This window comes from Rhipicephalus microplus, chromosome X, assembly GCF_043290135.1.
Source record: "Rhipicephalus microplus isolate Deutch F79 chromosome X, USDA_Rmic, whole genome shotgun sequence".
Lineage (NCBI taxonomy): Eukaryota > Metazoa > Arthropoda > Arachnida > Ixodida > Ixodidae > Rhipicephalus > Rhipicephalus microplus.
In genome coordinates, this window is record NC_134710.1 from 342,275,726 (window position 1) to 342,294,864 (window position 19,139).

At 41.4% G+C, this 19,139-nt stretch overlaps 1 protein-coding gene across 2 annotated transcripts in view; it reads right to left on the bottom strand.

Moving 5' to 3' along the window:
* Positions 1 to 793: 793 nt before the first annotated feature.
* The window catches only part of LOC119162342 (polycystin-2), a 67,172-nt gene continuing 48,826 nt past the window's right edge, over positions 794 to 19,139 (bottom strand). For both annotated transcript variants that reach the window (XM_037414763.2, XM_075879798.1), the window contains exons 15-16: positions 18,555 to 18,659; positions 794 to 14,890 (exon numbers count right to left, since the gene is read on the bottom strand). In XM_037414763.2, coding sequence (XP_037270660.1) covers positions 14,870 to 14,890; positions 18,555 to 18,659 — 126 coding nt within the window. In that variant the 3' untranslated portion in view covers positions 794 to 14,869. The remainder of the gene's footprint in view (positions 14,891 to 18,554; positions 18,660 to 19,139) is intronic.

The window sequence follows — 19,139 nt, forward strand, 5'->3', positions numbered from 1 at the left end:
TGGCATGTATGCGAGCTTCTTCTTGTTTCCAGTCGTGACACTCTTTCCTCACCCCCCCTTCAAAGTAGCATTTTACGAGTCCTTTTCAATCCATATTTTTATCATTCATAGGTACTCTGTCACCAGTCTGTAGAGTAACGCAGTCATGAAAGAGGCTAGAAGACAGAATCAACCAGTATTAAATATAGCTAGTTCATTGTGTTGCTTTGGAATTTCATTTGGAAGATTGTAAAAGAACTTGCTGTTGGGCTAATTGGTACAACATTTCTAAAAGTTACTTGAGCATAAACACACGACACAATCACTCACACACACGCACACCCAGGCATCAAACACACACAGCGCTGTGTGTGTTTGATGCCGGGGTGTGTGTGTGTGTGTGAGTGATTGTGTCGTGTGTTTGCGCTCGTATTACCTTTAACAAATTTGGACGATCGATGGCATCATGCAATTTTTTTTGTTTTTTTAACACATATGCACAGTAAAACCCCAGGTGACCTTCACAGTGGGTGCATACCAATTTCAGCGCCCCAGAGAGCTGTCACATTGTCTGCACTTCCTTCAGTTACCCTCAGTAAAGCGAACAAAACAGCTAAATTCTGTCCAGTCAAGTTGCCAGCCTGTAGGACTAGAGTATCGATCCTATGAACATTTTTTTTTTTCTGAGCATGTTGGGCTATGCACACAGTTGGCATTAATTGTACATTGTAACTCATAATGTTGGATGCCCTATGACATGTCGCTGCTTTAGCTAAAACGATAAATGACAGCAAGTACACACATACAATGAAGGTTGCAGTGAAGAACCACTTTATTTGTCAGTGATGCAATTTGTATCTACATATACAGCTGGTGTAAACGGTTGCTCATGACTATGAAATTAACACTATGTACAGACGGACACAAGTCTGAGCTATATTTTTCGGTGGGAACGTTTGCACATTATTGACTAGGGTTTTTTATCCATGTGCAGTTACAAGATAAAGTGCCAAGCACTAGACCAGCATCTAGGACATATAGCTGCATCACTTACACAACAATGATGACAGTAATACGAAAGCCCTTTTGCAGTAAGTTGACCTCAACAAGAAAACTACACACATTTTCTATTGCTGAAGCTTGGGCAATAGGGATATAACTATATGAGCAATATGCAGCCACTTTAAAATACAACCACTACACCAAACAGCTTACAAGATGTGTGTGTAACACAGGGAGCAGATAATGTGAAGGGGCCATGACACTAAAATTTTTGAGGTTGAACTGCATGTTAAATATTATTCATTGAGTGGCAACCTCACTGCCGTATTTCAGTGAAGCAGGGAGTTCCCACACTCACATTTTTTAATGATAAAACTGAGAATAGCTAGACGATTGAGTCATGGCCCCTTCAACCACAGGAATGCATTGTTATGTAGAGAGCCAGCGATCATATTGCGAGCTGTCAAGTTCACACAACGAAAGCCATATATGCATGCCATTACTACAAGTATGAATGCACAATTCAGGAATAATGTGAGAAATAACAATATCGTATTTCATTCATATGTGGGGTTTAACGTCCCAAACAATATCATATTTGCCAGTTTTGATTTTAGAAACCCAATCAGCTTGAGGCACCATTTATGCTACTATACACAGAACCTAACATCATGAAAAGAATGCCAAAGCAGGATCAAATGACCCAGAGTCCGATGTAGGAAAGCCTAAAGGGTTTAAATGACAGAAAATGTGTAAAAAATAGTTAAATGTTTAAAAACATCAACTGTGGTGTTTACAATCCAAACTGCACATTGAATTGAGGAATTCAGTAGTGGAAGGCTCAGGATTAATTTTGACCACCTGGGGCTCTTTAATATGCACACAATGCATAAAAATTTTTGCATGGCGCCGCCATTGAGCTATAGCTACCACAGTCAGGTTCAAATCTACAACCTTGTGCTCAGCAGTGCAACATGTTATATTTAAAGCAGCATCACGCTAATAATGTCAAATTATGGCACAGTGCCACAACATAAAGAGTGCTATCAAAGTGCCATTTTTTTATCACACATTTTACATGAAACAGGTGCACCAATGCTGTGAGACTTCAGTACTTCTAATAGTACTGCTTTTACTCAAAACAAAGATGGCACCTTCCTCTCTGTATGAAACGAAAACAACCAGAATTTCAATTAATGGTAGAGCTAGTGGAAACCAGCATTTTCTTACATCTTTGACCTGTTAACCTTATAGAAATATATACAGCTAGTAACAGACCTTTATATGTATATTTAGAGCCACAAGATGTACACAAAATATCCTGTTCTAAGAAGCCTAGCATCTGTGCAAATAACATGTGCTTTCTATAAAGAGCTTTATGTTGTCTATATGAGTATTAGCATTCATAGAAAGCTGGAGGCATAGTTCTGACAGATGCAGAAGTTTTCAGAAGCTTGAAGTGCCCCAGTAGTACAAGGCTGATCTTTAAGAGAGGCAGCAATAAAAAGAAACGTGATGTACGCTTGGCAATATCTGCTATGTCGGTGCTATACAAATTATCCTGCTATATTGCACAGATATCTGGGCGGAGGACTTTCCTTGGGGCACTCGAAAAATGCTGTTCAACAGGAACGCTGCCTGGAAGTTCATCTGTTTGTGGTGACACATGCTAGAGAAAATTGCAGAGAAAGGAAAAAAAGTATTTTATTGGTTTTACTAAATTTCTTGTAGACTTACGATCCTGTGGAGCATTACGTGTGTGAAGGCACATGGTATACTTGCATACCTAGTGCAAATATACAGAAGATCCTAAAGGCACTACCGTACAAAGGAATACTGAAGTGGAGTTCCGCAGATTTACTGCACAACCAATAAGACTGCTAACAAGCCATGTCTGGGTTGCTCTCTCATCTCTGCACTTTACACTTCTTGTTGCTAAATAGAGAAAAGAAACTGATAAAATGTGACATGGGTCCTGATAAGCACTACTGGAATTGAGAAGCTGTTGAACTCCATTGCCTGTATGCCCTTTTCTAAGCTGATTACATCACCCTCATAGCCATTGATGCAAGAGACCTACAGAGGCTGATGGACATGTGCTTAGAGGAAGCATGGACCCTTGATACACACTTGAGCTCTGCCATGCAAGAATGATTGGTGATGAATTAAGAAAAGACCATGCACAATTTAAAAATGAAGCTGAAGCTCCAGTGTTGCTCTACTGAACATACTATAACCACCTACAAGAATATGAGAGTTATATTGCCTCTAGCCCCAAACTGCACTCAAGACTATGCAGTCATGCTGAGATGCAAAGCTATCTGAAACTATGACTTTGTAAGCTTCAGAGTACTCTGGGTTTTCAACAGATCTTAAGGTCACCAGAAGCTATGAAAGGTGGCTGTATTACCAGCTTTGCCGTTTGGAAGCAGTGTGATATGCCAGTGGTCTGTGACAAGCCAACAATGGCACTAAGAATTCACAATAAGCTACCTGACAAAGTAACACAAAGGGGAGATGGTTCGCCTGCGCTCGGGGCACAGAAGGCAGTTGCATACCTTGCTTAAAAGAAAGCTGAGCAGCATACTGGAAGAGTGCTGTGCGCATTTAGCATTCAAATGCATTGTCATAAAATACACGCAGCACAAATAGATGCTACGTGAGCAATGCTTCGCCAAGCAGTATGGGGTCCCACCACACCACCTTATGGAACAAATGCAATGCGATGGACGGAGCAGAGTGTGAAAATACACCAATTGTTACTGAAATAAAAGTGGAAGGTAGCAGCAAAACCCCCCCCCCCCCAACGGCAACAAGAACTTGCAATAGAGATACTATGTCCGAGAGCTTTCAAGAACATCAGAAGGAAGCAACTTATGTAAGCCAGATCCAGGACCTACTACTGCAAACAATGTGCATATCAAACATTGGCCGTTCTGCAGCCTGAATGAGTGCCTATGCCACTAAACATGTTATAGTACTGCTTAAGCAGCACTTGAAATTAAAACTAGATGGCCCAAGACACAATTTTAATAGCAGTGTGAACCACCTCAGGATAAAATTGCAATGACATACTTTTGTTAAAAAGCAACTGGTATGACGACATTAAAATCAGCTTTATCTATGACATAAAATTGCTGTTTTTTCTTTCAGCGACAACAGTATGAAGCAAGAACATTTCTGATGTTTTGCAGTTGAGCCATCAGTGCCACATCTGTCAACCATGTCACTATTCTGGTATTTCATACACAAAAATACATATAGAGACATGCTAAAGATCTCTTATGTGACAAAAAACATTTCCAGAATAACATCCTATGCTTGGAACAATCTGCAGTATCATGCTAAAGATGCCACAATCATCAATATAGCATTGACTGTTAGAAACTAAGGTGGACGAACTTTGAAATCGCCATTTATGAATTGACAGTACATGCCAGGACACCCAAGTTCCACTCATTAGAAGCGGCAGACCTAATACGAATGGTCCATGGCACTGAAAAATAGATAGGTACAGTGCCTGTGTGAATTGCATTCCTGTCAAAGGCCTAATTATTGAGCCCTACATCTGGTAATAGGAAAAGTGTGACATGCCAAAAACAAAGGGTAGCATTTCTGCACAAGCAAAAGGAGCTTGTGGCAAGCTCTACCAGAGTAAATTTTATTCCAAAGGGCCAAAAAAAGAGAATACTAATGTTGATTTGCAAAATGCACCATGAAAATAGGAGTTACAAAGCAAATTAACGAGAAGCAATCAAACATCTGATGGCAACTTCTTTCTTTACCGCAGTGAAAGACTCCAATATTCAGATGGCTTTTATTTTACTCTATTAACTGTATTTCAACTGGTGTGAACACATTATGCAACAAATTAAAATGTAGTTTATTCATCTACCTTTTGAATATAATCAATGCAGAAGTGTGCAGTAAAAAGCTTTTCAGAATTATTTAAGATGTTTCAAACAGTGGGACAATGTGAACAAGACAAGCTTGCAATTTTACTGTCATCTAGGTCTGCATAAAACCTGAAGTCAACAAAGATACCACATCTGCACAAATATAATCTGGGCGGTGGGGTGCTTTCGACAACTTGGAAAATATTAAAGTGACCACATCAAAATTAAAGCACAGACTACACAATGTGTGGTAAACCGTAAGCCTGGACTAAAACGTTTGATGTAATGCGTGTGAGCACCAGAAGATACCACCCACATAGCACTGTAGAATTGAGCAGTGTGCACTGAGATAATGAGTTGCACTAGGCAAAAATGTTGGACTTCCTCTTCCACCCCGCATACATGGTGGCCCTAGGGCTTACCAGGATGCATACAAAAGACTTCTGCAGCTTGCGGTGCACAACACTCTGTCCCAACTCTTCAAAACTGCACAATCCTCGGTTGTGTGCTCTTGGCTGGCCTTGCATACCCCCATTCCTTTACAAGCCATTTCGTAGCACTTTTCTTAACACCATGCCCTTCCTGCTCTATCATACAAATTATCCAAATTACATGCTATATGGACTTAGAATAGAGATTAAGCTGCCATGAGGACCAAGTGTGGACAACCATGCACATTTTTGGAGACGGGACTGATTATTGTCATTTCATAAACATGAATGGCTCATTTTACATACAGACAAGCCATGGTTGGCATGGTTGGTGAGCAAACCTATCTCCGAAACATACCTCATGGCCACCTTATTGTGCACACTTGTATTGCTTGATGAAAACAACATTGCTTCCTTCATCTCTCATGAATTGCATGCATTTCCCTTAGCTTCAATAGCCCCCATACCACCACAGCAACAGACGACTTCTAACAAGCCTGTCAGGCTTACCTCTGTAGGCATGTTCACCCACACACCACTTGCCTTCTTGCCATCGCCCCTACATCATGCCCCATTGCTGCAACTATTCATATTGTGACTGCTACTAACCCCGCACAAACCCTACATATATCTCTCTCTGTGGTAATAAAGGTGCCCAAGCATTTTCTCATGATTTTATGAACCAGGTTCCGAAATAGTGCACATGCAACATTCTCAATACTGATGACCAAAACCAAAACATGAACTCCTTTGCTTTTACAAATATGTGCCAATAGTAAAGGGATTCTCTGCCGGCCACCCTTAGGTTCCATCAAACTTTGCTCAGGGTTCCCTCTAGCTGTTCCAGTACTAGAACTTTCTGCGGTGCCACTAGGCCACCACAGAAGGTACACCATGAGTACACCATGAGTGTACCGAAACTTCATCCCCAATACCGATTCACTACTACTAGAATACTCACTCGGTGGACGTACCTTGAAGTTTATCACTAGTCCTGGTCAGAGAGGCTGAGAAGCTAGGGCCAACTAGTCCTGGACTGAGGTGCTCAACCAGTGATGACTGAATCACTAATCTCTTTAAATGACTTTTGCTTTCCCCTCTCTCTCTACACAACAAAACTGAAATGCATTGTGTTGAGCATTCAGAATGTGTGCATGCTAGAAAACCTGTGTTTGAAAATCCAAGACCCATCAATTACACATTGCAGTTGCAGACGGGTTATGCCTTGAAATCGACACAATGCCTATCCACGGTCCACCCTTTGTGCATGATAGTCTCATTCTCTATAATTGGATAGCCGACTTTTTCGCCGTTGTTAGCTACTAGTGGTTAAGTTTGCTTTATTTCAACATACAAAAAAATGAACATACTATTGTATTATAAAATTTTGATCAGGGCTTCAAGTACTGTACTGTGGTCTGCTTTTGCCCGGTGGTAACCTCAATCATACGTGTTTGTGCAGATATCGTGCATGTATTAGTGGTTTCACTTTCATGCAACCTAATCATGACAGCCGCATTGGGAAACTTTCTTGGAGGGCAAGTTAGCCAATGTGATGCTTATGTCATGGAGTCAAGCAGCCACTTAGAGCCGTGAAACACTGATACACAACACAATGCTGTGTAGCATTGCACTTTTGTGAAATAAAATTCTCTGGCGTTCTTAAAACAGAAATTGTGGTATGATTATAAGGGCCCAGTATAGTGAGAGAGGCTAGAGTAATATTCTAAAATGAGATTCTAGGGGTTTTAAAAGAGAAATTATGATATAAGGCACACTATAGTGGGAGATGCTAGAGTAAATTTGACCACTTCAGGTTTCTTAACCTACAATACATCTAAGTACAGAGGTGTATTTATACCCGTCAAAAAGCGGCTGTCATGCCAGGAATCACAACCATTGCCTCGGAGCTTAGCAGCTAAGCAAACACGGACAGTCAAGCATTCTTTGCAACACTGCTCAATACTTGTATGCATCTTTTGAACTGCTGCATAGCAGAGATTTCAGTTAAATTTGCTGACAGACTATGAAGAATGAAAGCATGCACCGTCAATGTCTTCACTGAAGATCAACTTGATCTGTATTTCTGTGCAAGCAAGCTAGTCTGGCTGGGCACTTTAAGCTACTTCAGGAACTCCTGCACATATGTCCAGCAATTGGATCTGCGTATTTGCTACCCAATTCAGTTTACAAGGAACTTCAGATGTTGACGGAAGCTTAGAAGGTCATATTCAAACATCAGCCTCGCATGCAAGAGGTCAGTAGTTCGAATTTCATTGCCGCGCAGTTCCCACCCGGATTTAAAAAAAGTGCCCGCATGGTGATGGAACTGCATTAAGAGGCCTGGGGTGCGGCTTACACGGTGACCACCGCCGGTAACGCACTCTCTCACCAGAGAAGGATTGGTCACCCTGGTGCAGTATCTGGCCACTACCTCCCACATGCATATATGCATACGTCAATTAACTCACGGCCCTCAGTCCCCAGCGGCTGCGAAGCAACTGACCATGGCGGCGGTCAGATCTGCAATGCAGGAAAGGGTGCTAAAAATCTCTGGATCCGGACAGGCCGCCATTAGAACCTGAACTTGGCTACGTTTAATGCTAGAACCTTATCTAGTGAGGCAAGTCTAGCTGTACTATTCGAGGAGCTAGAGGGCATTAAATGGGATGTAATAGCGCTCAGTGCGGTTAGGAACAGATGAGGCCTATACAGTGCTACAGAACAGGCACATCCTTTGCTATCGGGGCTTGGCTGACAGAAGAGAACTGGGAGTGGGGTTCCTTATCCACAGAAACATAGCTGGCAACCTAGAGGAATACTATAGCATTAATGAAAGGGTGATAGGTATCGTAATTAAACTCAATAAGAGATACAAGTTGAAGGTAGAACATGCTTATGTGCCTACGTCCAGTCATCATGACGGGTCAGTTGAAAGCTTCTATGAAGACGTAGAATCAGCAATGAGTAAGGTAAAAACACATTATACTATACTGAAGGGAGACTCCAATCCAAAATTTGGAAAGAAACAGGCTGGAGACCAGGCAGTAGGAGATTATGGCATCTGTACTAGAAATGCCATAGGGGAGCTACTAGTAGAAATTGCAGAACACAATAATTTATGGACTTTGAATACCTTCTACCGAAACCGAGGGAACCGTAAGTGGACATGGAGGAGCCCTAATGGCGAAAATAAGAACGCAATAGACTTTATACTGAGTGCACACCCAGGCATCGTGCAGGATGTGAAAGTGCTTGACAAGGTACGATCCAGTGACCATAAAATGGTACGGTCTTGAATTCGCCTAGACTTGAAGAAGGAATGACAGAAACTGATATGCAAGAAGCCAATCAATGAGCTAGCACTGAGAGAGAAAGTACAGAAATTCAGTCTCGCTTCAGAACAGGTACTCGGCTCTTATCGAAAAAAAACAGCCTTAGCGTTGACTCAATGAATGATAACCTGTTGAGTATCATTACGGAGTGTGCAGTGGATGTTGGAGGTATTGCAGTTAGACAGGACACTCGCAAGCTGTCCCAGGAAACGAAGAATCTCATTAAGAAGCGTCAATGCATGAAAGCCTCAAGTACAACAGACAAAATAGGATTGGTAGAGCTTTCAAAGTTGATTAATAAGCGTAAGGAATCCGATGTAAGAAGGTATAACATAGAAAGAATTGAACATGCTCTGAAGAATGGAGGAAGCATCAAAGCAGTGAAGAGAAAACTTGGGATAGGCAAAAATTAGATGTATGCACTAAGGGACAAGGAAGGCAAAGTAACTAACAATATGGATAGGATAGTAAAGTTAGCGGAGGCGTTTTACAGAGATCTGTACAGTAGCAAGCACAACCATGACCTTAATACTATAAGAACTAGCAGTAACCAAGCTGACAGCCCACCAGTAATGATAGAAGAAGTCCGAAAAGCCTTGGAGAGCATGCAAAGAGGCAAAGCTGCTGGTGAAGATCAGGTAACATAAGATCTGCTGAAAGATGGAGGACAGATTGTGTTAGAAAAATTAGCGACCCTGTTAACGAGGTGTCTCCTGACGAGAAGAGTACCAGAATCTTGGAAGAATACTAAACATCCTCCTAATACATAAGAAAGGAGATGACAAGGACTTGAAGAACTACAGGCTGATCAGCTTGCTATCCGTAGTATACAAGCTATTTTCAAAGGTAATTGATAACAGAATGAAGACAACATTAGAATTCAATCAACCAAAGGAACAAGCAGGATTTCGAACAGGCTACTCAACTATTGACCACATTCATACTATCAATCAGGTAATAGAGAAATGCTCAGAATATAGCCAACCACTATACATAGCCTTCATAAATTGCGAGAAGGCGTTTCATTCAGTAGAAATATCAGCAGTCATGCAGACACTGCAGAATCAGGGCGTCGACAAAGCATATATAAACATCCTGAAAGAAATCTACAAGGGATCAACTGCTACCATAGTGCTTCATAAAGAAAGCAACAGAATACCAATCAAGAAGGGTGTAAGGCAGGGAGATACAATCTCCCCAATGCTATTTACTGCGTGTTTACAGGAGGTTTTCAGAGGCCTAGAATGGGAGCAGTTAGGCATAAGAGTTAATGAAGAGTACCTTGATAACCTGCGCTTCGCCGATGACATTGCATTGCTGAGTAACTCTGGGGACGAATTGCAACTCATGATTACGGAGTTAGACAAGGAGAAATAAAAAGTAGGTCTAAAAACTAATCTGCAGAAAATGAAAGTAATGTACAAACCTCGGAAGAGAACCGCGCTTCGTGATAAGTTCACTTGAAGTTGTAAAAGACTATGTCTACTTAGGACAGGTAATAATCGCGGAGCCGAACCACGAGACTGAAGAAACTAGAAGAATAAGAATGGGGTGGAGCACATTTGGCAAGCACTCTCAAATCAACACAGGTAGATTGCTACTATCCCTCAAGAGAAAGTGTTGTGTGGCAGCGGGTTCGCAGACTCTGTCCAAAATATATCGGTGTTGCAACGGTGGTTTCCTTCACGCCGTTTCCTCGCACCCCGCAAGCTGCAGACGCCGCGACGGTCGTTAAACTGATCATGAACAGACCACGACTCTTCCTCCCGATGATTACCGGAAATGAGAGGTATTTGTCTGTCAACGCACCTCTTGCTTTCTAATGGAGCGTCGTTGTTTTTCTACCTTCAACCCCGGTGGCTGGTGTCTGAAAGGCCACGGCCGGGTCACGTGATTGCATCGGAGGCGGGAAAGGATCATGCAAGCTACGGGAGTCGACCTACGGCAGCCAGAGAGACAGGCTGCTCGGGAACACCATTTGTAGTCTCAAATGGGCCTGGGGCCCTTTGTTTACGGTTGCGTAGAAAATAAAGACCCTTCATAACCTTCACAGAGTCCGCAGTCTTATACATCCCCAACAGAAGGTATATAACAGCTGCATCTTGCCGGTACTTAGCTACAGAGCAGAAACCTAAAGACTTACAAAGAGGGTTTAGCTTAAATAGAGGACGGCAATCCGAGCAATTGAAAGGAAAATGGTAGGTGTAACTTCAAAGGACAAGAAGAGAGCGGAGTGGATTAGGGAACAAACCAGGGTTAAGGATATCATAGTTGAAATCAAGAAGAGGAAATGGACATGGGCCGGCATGTAGACAGAAAAAACCCTGATCATTAAGGGTAACTGGATTCCTAGAGATAGCAAGCGGGTTAAGGGGAAACAGAAGGTTAGGTGGGCAGATGAGATTAAGAAGTTTGCGGATATAAATTGGCAGCAGCAAGCACAGGGCCGAGTTGACTGGCGGATCATGGGAGAGGCCTTTGTCCTGCAGTGGATGTAGTCAGGCTGATGGTGATGATTCTATCATCCATCTTTTCTACATAGTATGTATATGGCAGACGAGACACTAGGAAGAAATAAATGATTTAAAATTGTGATAATGCTCTCAACAAATTCATTTTCACCACCTGTCACATAATGTAGTCACAGGATTGAAGTGTCACCTTTCACACATGTACTGCTCATTGTCATAGTATTGTTTAGAACAAGGACTTTTTGAAGTCACTGTATACATCCAGACTTCTTTTTCATGCTGTTCAAACATGAGTGCACAGCGTTTGCTCTTACTAAAAACACGTTAAAACTTCAGAAGCTGATGCTACACATCCCATGGGACTTGATGAAATTTAAAAATAATATATCCTACTAATAGACAGACTATATATTTAGGAGATATAGAAGGTTGCCTTTTAAACTAGATACAGCACTTCTATTTACTGAGCAAAATCTTATACTCTAACAGGTTGTACGAAATATATATTTATGCACTGCTGTTCCATATTAGTTAAATAATCGGCATATGTCGGATATATTAGAAACAGTAAAGCTGTTTCTTTTGATAACTAAAATTACAGCGAGGGTCTATCTTCTAATAATCAAAGTGGTGCATGTATCATTTAGTATTTCTATTTCGAGCAGAGCAAAGGTTACCAAACAAATTGAAAGGTTGTTTGAGGTGCGGTAAGGAGAGAGACCAGCGTCCTCAAACCAAAGTTGCATTTTATGCCACTGGCACGCAGCATGGGTTAGAAAAGTTTGACAAAGATATAGTACTCTGAAGCAAACCTAAAGGCACCGCGTCCCCTTTCGCCTCCTTCTCGTACCCGTCCCCAGAATTTTTCATATAGAGATTGGGTGATGCTTAACATGAGAGCGCCCATTCATTCTAGATTAAGGTTTAGAGGGCTTGTTATACGTATATGCTTTTGTCTACTGGAAGAAGGTAATGAACCCATTACATGCTGATGAGCACAGATGCCAGCTCATCTCACAGTGTATATGCCTCATTTCTTATTCACGCTAATTTGCTCGAGTGCTACATATTACAGGACAAAATAATTGACTAGAAGAACTAGATTATTTTTCTAACTGCCAAATCGCAGCAATTATTGTTGCTCCTGAACCTAATGAATGTGAATGCAAAAATATGCTCTTTTATTTTATTCAATTTAAGTAAACATTTTGAATTATGGTGGTGCAATATTGAGTGACTTTAAAAAAATAAATATAATTTTATCTCCCTTTGTCCCTTGAAGCCTGCCAAGTGGTCATGGGTGGTTGTAAAATGTGTTGATGCATAACACATTGAACTCTCCTTCCCTCAAACACCCTGTCTGTATACAGAATAAATAAGTAAATAAGTAACAGTTACCGTAATTACTAGAATCTAACGCGCACCTTTTTTTCGATTAAGCAAGTTCATAAATCGCATGCGCGTTAGAATCGAGTACGAAAAAAAAATTACGGTCAATCTATTGCCATCGGAATTGCCAAAATGGCCGCCTCCTACGAGCGTCGGCATGGCGCGTCGGCCATTTCTGCCTATGTGTTTCCCATGTGCGGCACTTCGTACGTGTGCTGAGCGAGTTCGTCATTTAGTAGTGCATTAGCATCAACGGCGTGGAAGGGCCGACTCCAAAAACTTGAGTGCACCACGATGCCGCTTTTGAAAGAAAAGTCATCGCGTGTGCAGAAACGGACAGAAATCGGGCCGCATCGCGGTCGTTCGGAGTTTCCGAAACGTGCGTGCGGGACCGGCGGAAACAAAAGCAGAAGATTGTCGACAGCAAAGCTTCACACAAAGGCTTCAGTGGACCACAGCAGGGTCAGTTTCCGCAAATTAGAGCTGCTCGGCGAGTATGTGCTTGAGCAGCGAGCGGCACAGCGGCCTGTGACGACAGAACTGCTCCAAGTGCGGGCTATGCAATTAGTCTTAGAAAAAGGTCTAATGCGGAGCCACTTTAAAGCGAGCAGGTGCTGGCTAACTAACTTTATGAAGAGGAAAAGCTTTCCCTCCGAAGGGGAACATGCATATGCGAAAAGTTTTGCGGAGGAATACGATGAAAAGCTTCACAGTTTTCAGAGGTTCGTCCTAAACTTGCGGCGCAACAACGGCTACCTGCTTGGGCAAATCGGGAATGCCGATCAGACGCCTCTTTACTTCGACATGCCTGGCACCACAACCCTTGAGAAGAAGGGGGCAAAGCAAGTTCGCGTGCTGACATCAGTCTACGGTAAAACTACAGTGATGGCAATGCTCTGTTACACGTCAAATGGACACAAGCTTCGCCCGTACCTCATATTTAAATGGAAGATGCTCCCGAAAGGAGTCGTTTTTTCGAGTGGTGTGATCATGCGGGCCAGCGAGAAAAATGGGTGCGCGTTGCAATCGATGTCTTACGTTTTTGTTTTTTTTTCGACGTGGAAATCGGGTGCGCGTTACAATTGAGGGCGCGGTAGAATCGAGTGAATGCGGTATGTATAAATAACAAGGTGTAAAGAGTATTTAGTTTGGTGGTTGTGCCAGTGGAACTTTCAAGGTAAGCAATATTGAGCCTTAACACTGGGCGAATATGGGATGGCCGTTTTCGGTATGGCGACTACAGAAACACCAAGGCTTCAGACACAGATACATAGTCAAAATCTCTTCAATAACAGACCTCCCACAACTACGGTTACCCCTCACTTTTACCTTGACAACATTGTAAATGACCGGAAATGAAAGGGGATAATGGGAATACATGCATGAGAAGTCGGAAATAGCAGTGTGCACTTTGTCAGATCATTCAAACTAGCACAAATAAATGTGGGTACCAGTCTACCCCTTAAAACTCAAGTTGCAAAACAGAACCCAGTCGCGACAGCATAGCTCTCATTTAAAACAGGAGTGCATGCGATTACCGCTCAGCTGTAGATGGTGCTTAGCACGTGCTTATCTACTAATGTTGACTGTACTTGGAGGTCCTTTTGAAGAGAAAAGTCATTTTTTAAACACAAAGTTCAAACGAGTTGTTGCAAAATATGTGTGCCTTTTTTTAATAAGTTTAATGAGAATTGCATGATGGATGCACTACAGTTTAGAATGAATCTGTGCTTTTACAACCACATCACAATGCAGTCTGCCCAGGCCGAAGCTACGCTAGATGAATCTAAAGCAACAGCACAGCTTGGTAGTGCTAATTGGAGGCTTTTTTGCTAAAGCAGACTGCAGACTGATTGCACGATGCATCAACCATGTAAACTCTGCCAACATGCCAACAATAAGGGCCACAGGAGCCCAGTGGAATTTGTACAAATGTGACTTTGAGTCACCATTACTTTTTCGGGCAAAATATAAAACTTATGGTACTAACAGCACTCTTCTCTGCCATTACCAATATAATCATGACAAAGCATAAAATTTCTGTCAGCTAAGCTGAAACAGATGAACCACAAAGCGGAAGAGCCATCGATAATACATAAGAACTGGTATAGTACTGTACATTCTTGCCTTGCAAAAGTAAACTTTCATAAAACTTTTCTTCATATAGTGATTTGCAAGTTGGCAAGGCAACCATTCATGCTTGCGAGCAACAGTGTTGTTACATGGAACACTCAAAAGAGCTTGCCACAAAGAGGCTCACGAGAGATTGATGCTTCGTGCGAATATCCGCAAGTCATTCTGCACAGGATAGACGTAGCCTCCCTCGCTCCACATTTGCTCAGCTTGTAGTAGGCAGCCCAGTCTCCTCAAGGTGTGTTGCTCCTTTCCTAAAATAAGATCATTACGGAATTAGTTTATTTGCCACCCTGTAAAAAACATCAAGCTCTCAGACATATTGTTATATATGTATATGCAAGCACATAAATATGTTGCAATCAAATAAACAGGCTATATGACCATGCTGCCACTGTCATGCAAATCATACACAGGCAACCATACAACTATGACCATACTAGCTGAGAATTGGCCATGTCACAACACAATAGGATGCACTTCCAGACACACTAACATACCACAAGTGTCCACACTAGTCAACAGTCTGCGCTGCCTCATGCCACATTTCTTGTCACACCAATAATACAAAAACAGTGCATCACAATGTTTCAGTAACAGGTAGGAATGCCTCTTAGTTGCATGTACTTCCACAATCCCCTTTACATTTGCAGAGATGCATTAGGGGTACAAGCACAATATTCTGGGCCATTACTTCTCTGAGGCATCGCAGAATTAAACTTAGGCCTGGAGCTCTTTTAAGCCATTATATTACAGCTTTTATCCTGAGCTGCCATTCATATCATTGCAGTGAGATATCCAGAAAACTTGCATTTGAAATTTAAAGGGACCGACAACAGATTTTTTCAGCCAAGTTTTTTTCACCACGACCGAAAGCTTACCTTTCGCAGTGTTCGCAGCTGCAGTAGTTACTCCCAAAAGCACATAGTCATTTTATAAGCAGTATTTTTTTATATGAAAGGCTCTGAACACAGATGTGCTTTTTTGTCCAGCAACGCTGAGAATTCATAGCAATGCCTGTAGCCCTTCAAGAGACTCGTGCATGCTGTTATTGTTCTGCTTTCGCAGCAGTTCTTGTAACTATTCTGAACCACGTTTATTATGAACTTTACAGCTACACTTTGAAAATAAAATGCCATTACAATGAGACAATGTGGCTTTATAGAGCTTCCCTGTATTTATACCGCGTTGCGTGCACCTGCACCCAAGGTTGATGCACCTGTATCAGGAATGGCTTGTCCCGTCGTTGTTACTCTCTCGACACACGAGCCAACTCAAGTCACCTAAAATGTCACTGCGGGTTATTTCTGAGACAAAGTGTAGGTAAAAAAACCATGTCACTCCAAAACTTTGGTGACCTGTAAACTGCGTACACTGTTTCATGAGCACATAGAAAAGTTATTGCTCAAGGTGCACTGACGAGCACGGGATCGTTACATGATGCAAAGGCAGCGCCACTTTATTGCGCACTACTAACACAAGTCTAGATGTACATTTTTATGGATTAATATCTTTTACTGTAAAAAAGGAAACAATATTTGAACACTAACAGATAATTATTGACCGCATACCCTAGTTTACGATGACGTGACAGGGGAGCTCGGACAATTAAAGTTTTGCCACCAGATGGCATCACAGACTATTTTCGTGACCTTCAATAAAGAAATAAAAATATAAGTTCACTTCTCACGAAAAAGATAGGGTTCGTTTGAGTCACTATGAGGGACAATCTTTCCATCCGTGCAGTCATCTCATTTCATGTTCTGGGCACTTGTTGGTCCCTTTAAATCAGTTTTCTTTTAGTTATTCTGACATAACTGCTATAACCATATCTATCAATATTTATTTCATACTACAACTAGCTCCATTATCCCTAGTGCACATTTTTGGAAGTGAGCCATGGACAAACTATAGATATATAAATTAGGTGCTTTCTCTATAAATTAATTATACATGCAATTTCTCAAAGACTATAAAATTGAGCTCAGTCATGTGTGATCATAGTAAAAAACAGTGCAATAAAAAATTAATGACAAGACAGACTAGAAAGGACCAGCACTGACTACCCACAGGTGCATTTATTTTTGTTGTCCAAATATAGTATAAGAATTAGGGAGAGGGAAGAGACAGGAGGAGAAAGAAAAAAATTTCTCAAGCACAGGTGCCCTAATTCATCAAAGAATGTGACTCGCTTAACTGTGGAGATGCATAATTCCTTTGTTAGTGCAAATGATGGGGAGCACATAGATGAATGAACTGCAGCATGTATGTACAAGGCGTCACATACCTCGAGATAGCAGTAATATCAGTAGCAGCCCACAATGTGCATCTATAATAATTCAGTGACTGCATAAAAAAACTGGAGTATTTATTGTAGACATGTTTTAGCATCATTCCTAACAGACTGAAATGCAACAAGTTAAGGTTAAGTAGTACAGGTCATTTTGTTTCCACCGTTTGTTTTCAGCTCATGTCATATTGCATAATTTTGCCCCAATCATTTGCACGAGAGCAAGCATTATTTTGAATGGCCGGTTTCCTAGTGACATGACATGGTGATCTCAAGCTCATGTCAATTATAATAATGAAAGTCTTGGTGTCGCGTTTCAATCAGCGAGCACAGTAAAATCTGGAGAGATTAGTGCAAATAATGCCTAGGAATCTACTGCCAGACTCTATTTGAAGAGTTTGTGGTTATCATGAGCTAGACACTCAAGCCAACAACTCAGGAGGCCTGCGAAGACCTGCTACCTAGAACACATCTGTCTGTGCTCAAATGTAGTTGTAGCATTGTGTCAACTTTTTGCAAGGGCTACAGCAAACATGCTGAGTAGCATTTCTTTCCTTGTGCTGCCTGTGTCATATTTACTCTATGTTTTTCACACACTAAGAACTTTCAAGTTTCTTTTCAGTGTTTATCATTTGCCATATATCTTGACATTGACATCTTAGTGTCTTTCCAGCTGCATTTCCGATGGAGGCGGAAATGTTGTAGGCCCGTGTGCTCAGATTTGGGTGCACGTTAAAGAACCCCAGGTGGTCTAAATTTCCGGAGCCCTCCACTACGGCGTCTCTCATAATCATATAGTGGTTTTGGGACGTTAAACCCCACATATCAATCAATCAATTAGTGTCTTTCCAGTATTTACTATCAGCAGAAATTCAAATACAAAAAGCTAAGGAATATTAGTGTGTACTAGAACTGTGTTTCCCCTGTAACCTTAACTTAGTTTAGGCTCAGGAGTGATCAAACATCTGCTGTATGTAAGTGCATTAATGTGGTCTACAGATTAGACTTTATTTATTGTTAATGTTTCAAGTCATGCTGATATAAATTTTAGTGGCAATATGCACATAAAATAATCTCTTTTCTTTGCAGAATATAATAACTTGGATATCTGAACAGTTACTAATAACAATAATTGATGTGGTTTAACATCCCGAAACCCCGATATAATTATGAGACACACCATAAATAAGGCTCCGGAAATTTTCCCCACCTGGGGTTCTTCACTGTTTTTTACTATAATCACGCATGTGCATCCAAAAATGTGCACCTAAATCCAAGTATGCGGGCCTCAAGCATTTTCGATTCTATCGAAAATGCGATCGCCAAAGCCGAGATTCCATCCCGTGGCCTGCGGGTCAGCAGTCAAGAACCTTAACCACTAGATTACCCAGGCAGGTCAATCTAAACAGTAATCAGCCACATGGTTTATGTAGCTTTTTCTTTAGTTTGAATATTATTAAAGCCTGGACAACATGTTAGGAATATTATTGAATTTCTACTGTAACATTTGAAACAATGTAGTATATACTACATGGACCACTAAAAGTAATGGTTTAATTGCATGGTTAATAATAACATAATGATATTGCCATACTCTAATTGCTTTGTACTAAGAAGGAAACACTTACTCTCCGTGGAGTGTGCAGTGAGGCATCAGAATCCCAGTGCTGAAGCTCCTCTCGAACCAGTTTCTCCATTTGCTGACGCTTGCTTTTCTCATCCAAACTCTCATTCTGCAATGGCAAACAATAAAGTCCCAGCTACTTGTTATGAAGTATGACTCCAAATGATTACTCCCTTATATTTACTTGTATATCTGGTGTGACTTCTACAACCCAGTCTGGTGTAAATATGAACTGCAGAGGTTTGAATAATCAGAATGACATGTTATAGGTACATGTCATTCTAATTCTAATGACATGTATAAGCATGACTATATATAGGGACATGATTCTGAATAACAAGTTCATCATCATCATTTATTTGACATCCTTAGGGGCATTACGTAAGGAAGGCCACTGGTGGAAAACCTGCACCAATTGCGCCAACCTGCACCAACTAGAAGTTACTGTGCCATACTATGCCACAGCTGGTTTTGGAACCGAAAGTCATGTTGACAGCCCGCATCGTGAGCGGATATTACGTGATGGTCGCCATCTTGTACACGTGCGCTGCTGCATTTGTGTAGAGTTGCACTGCTACAAAAGCACGAA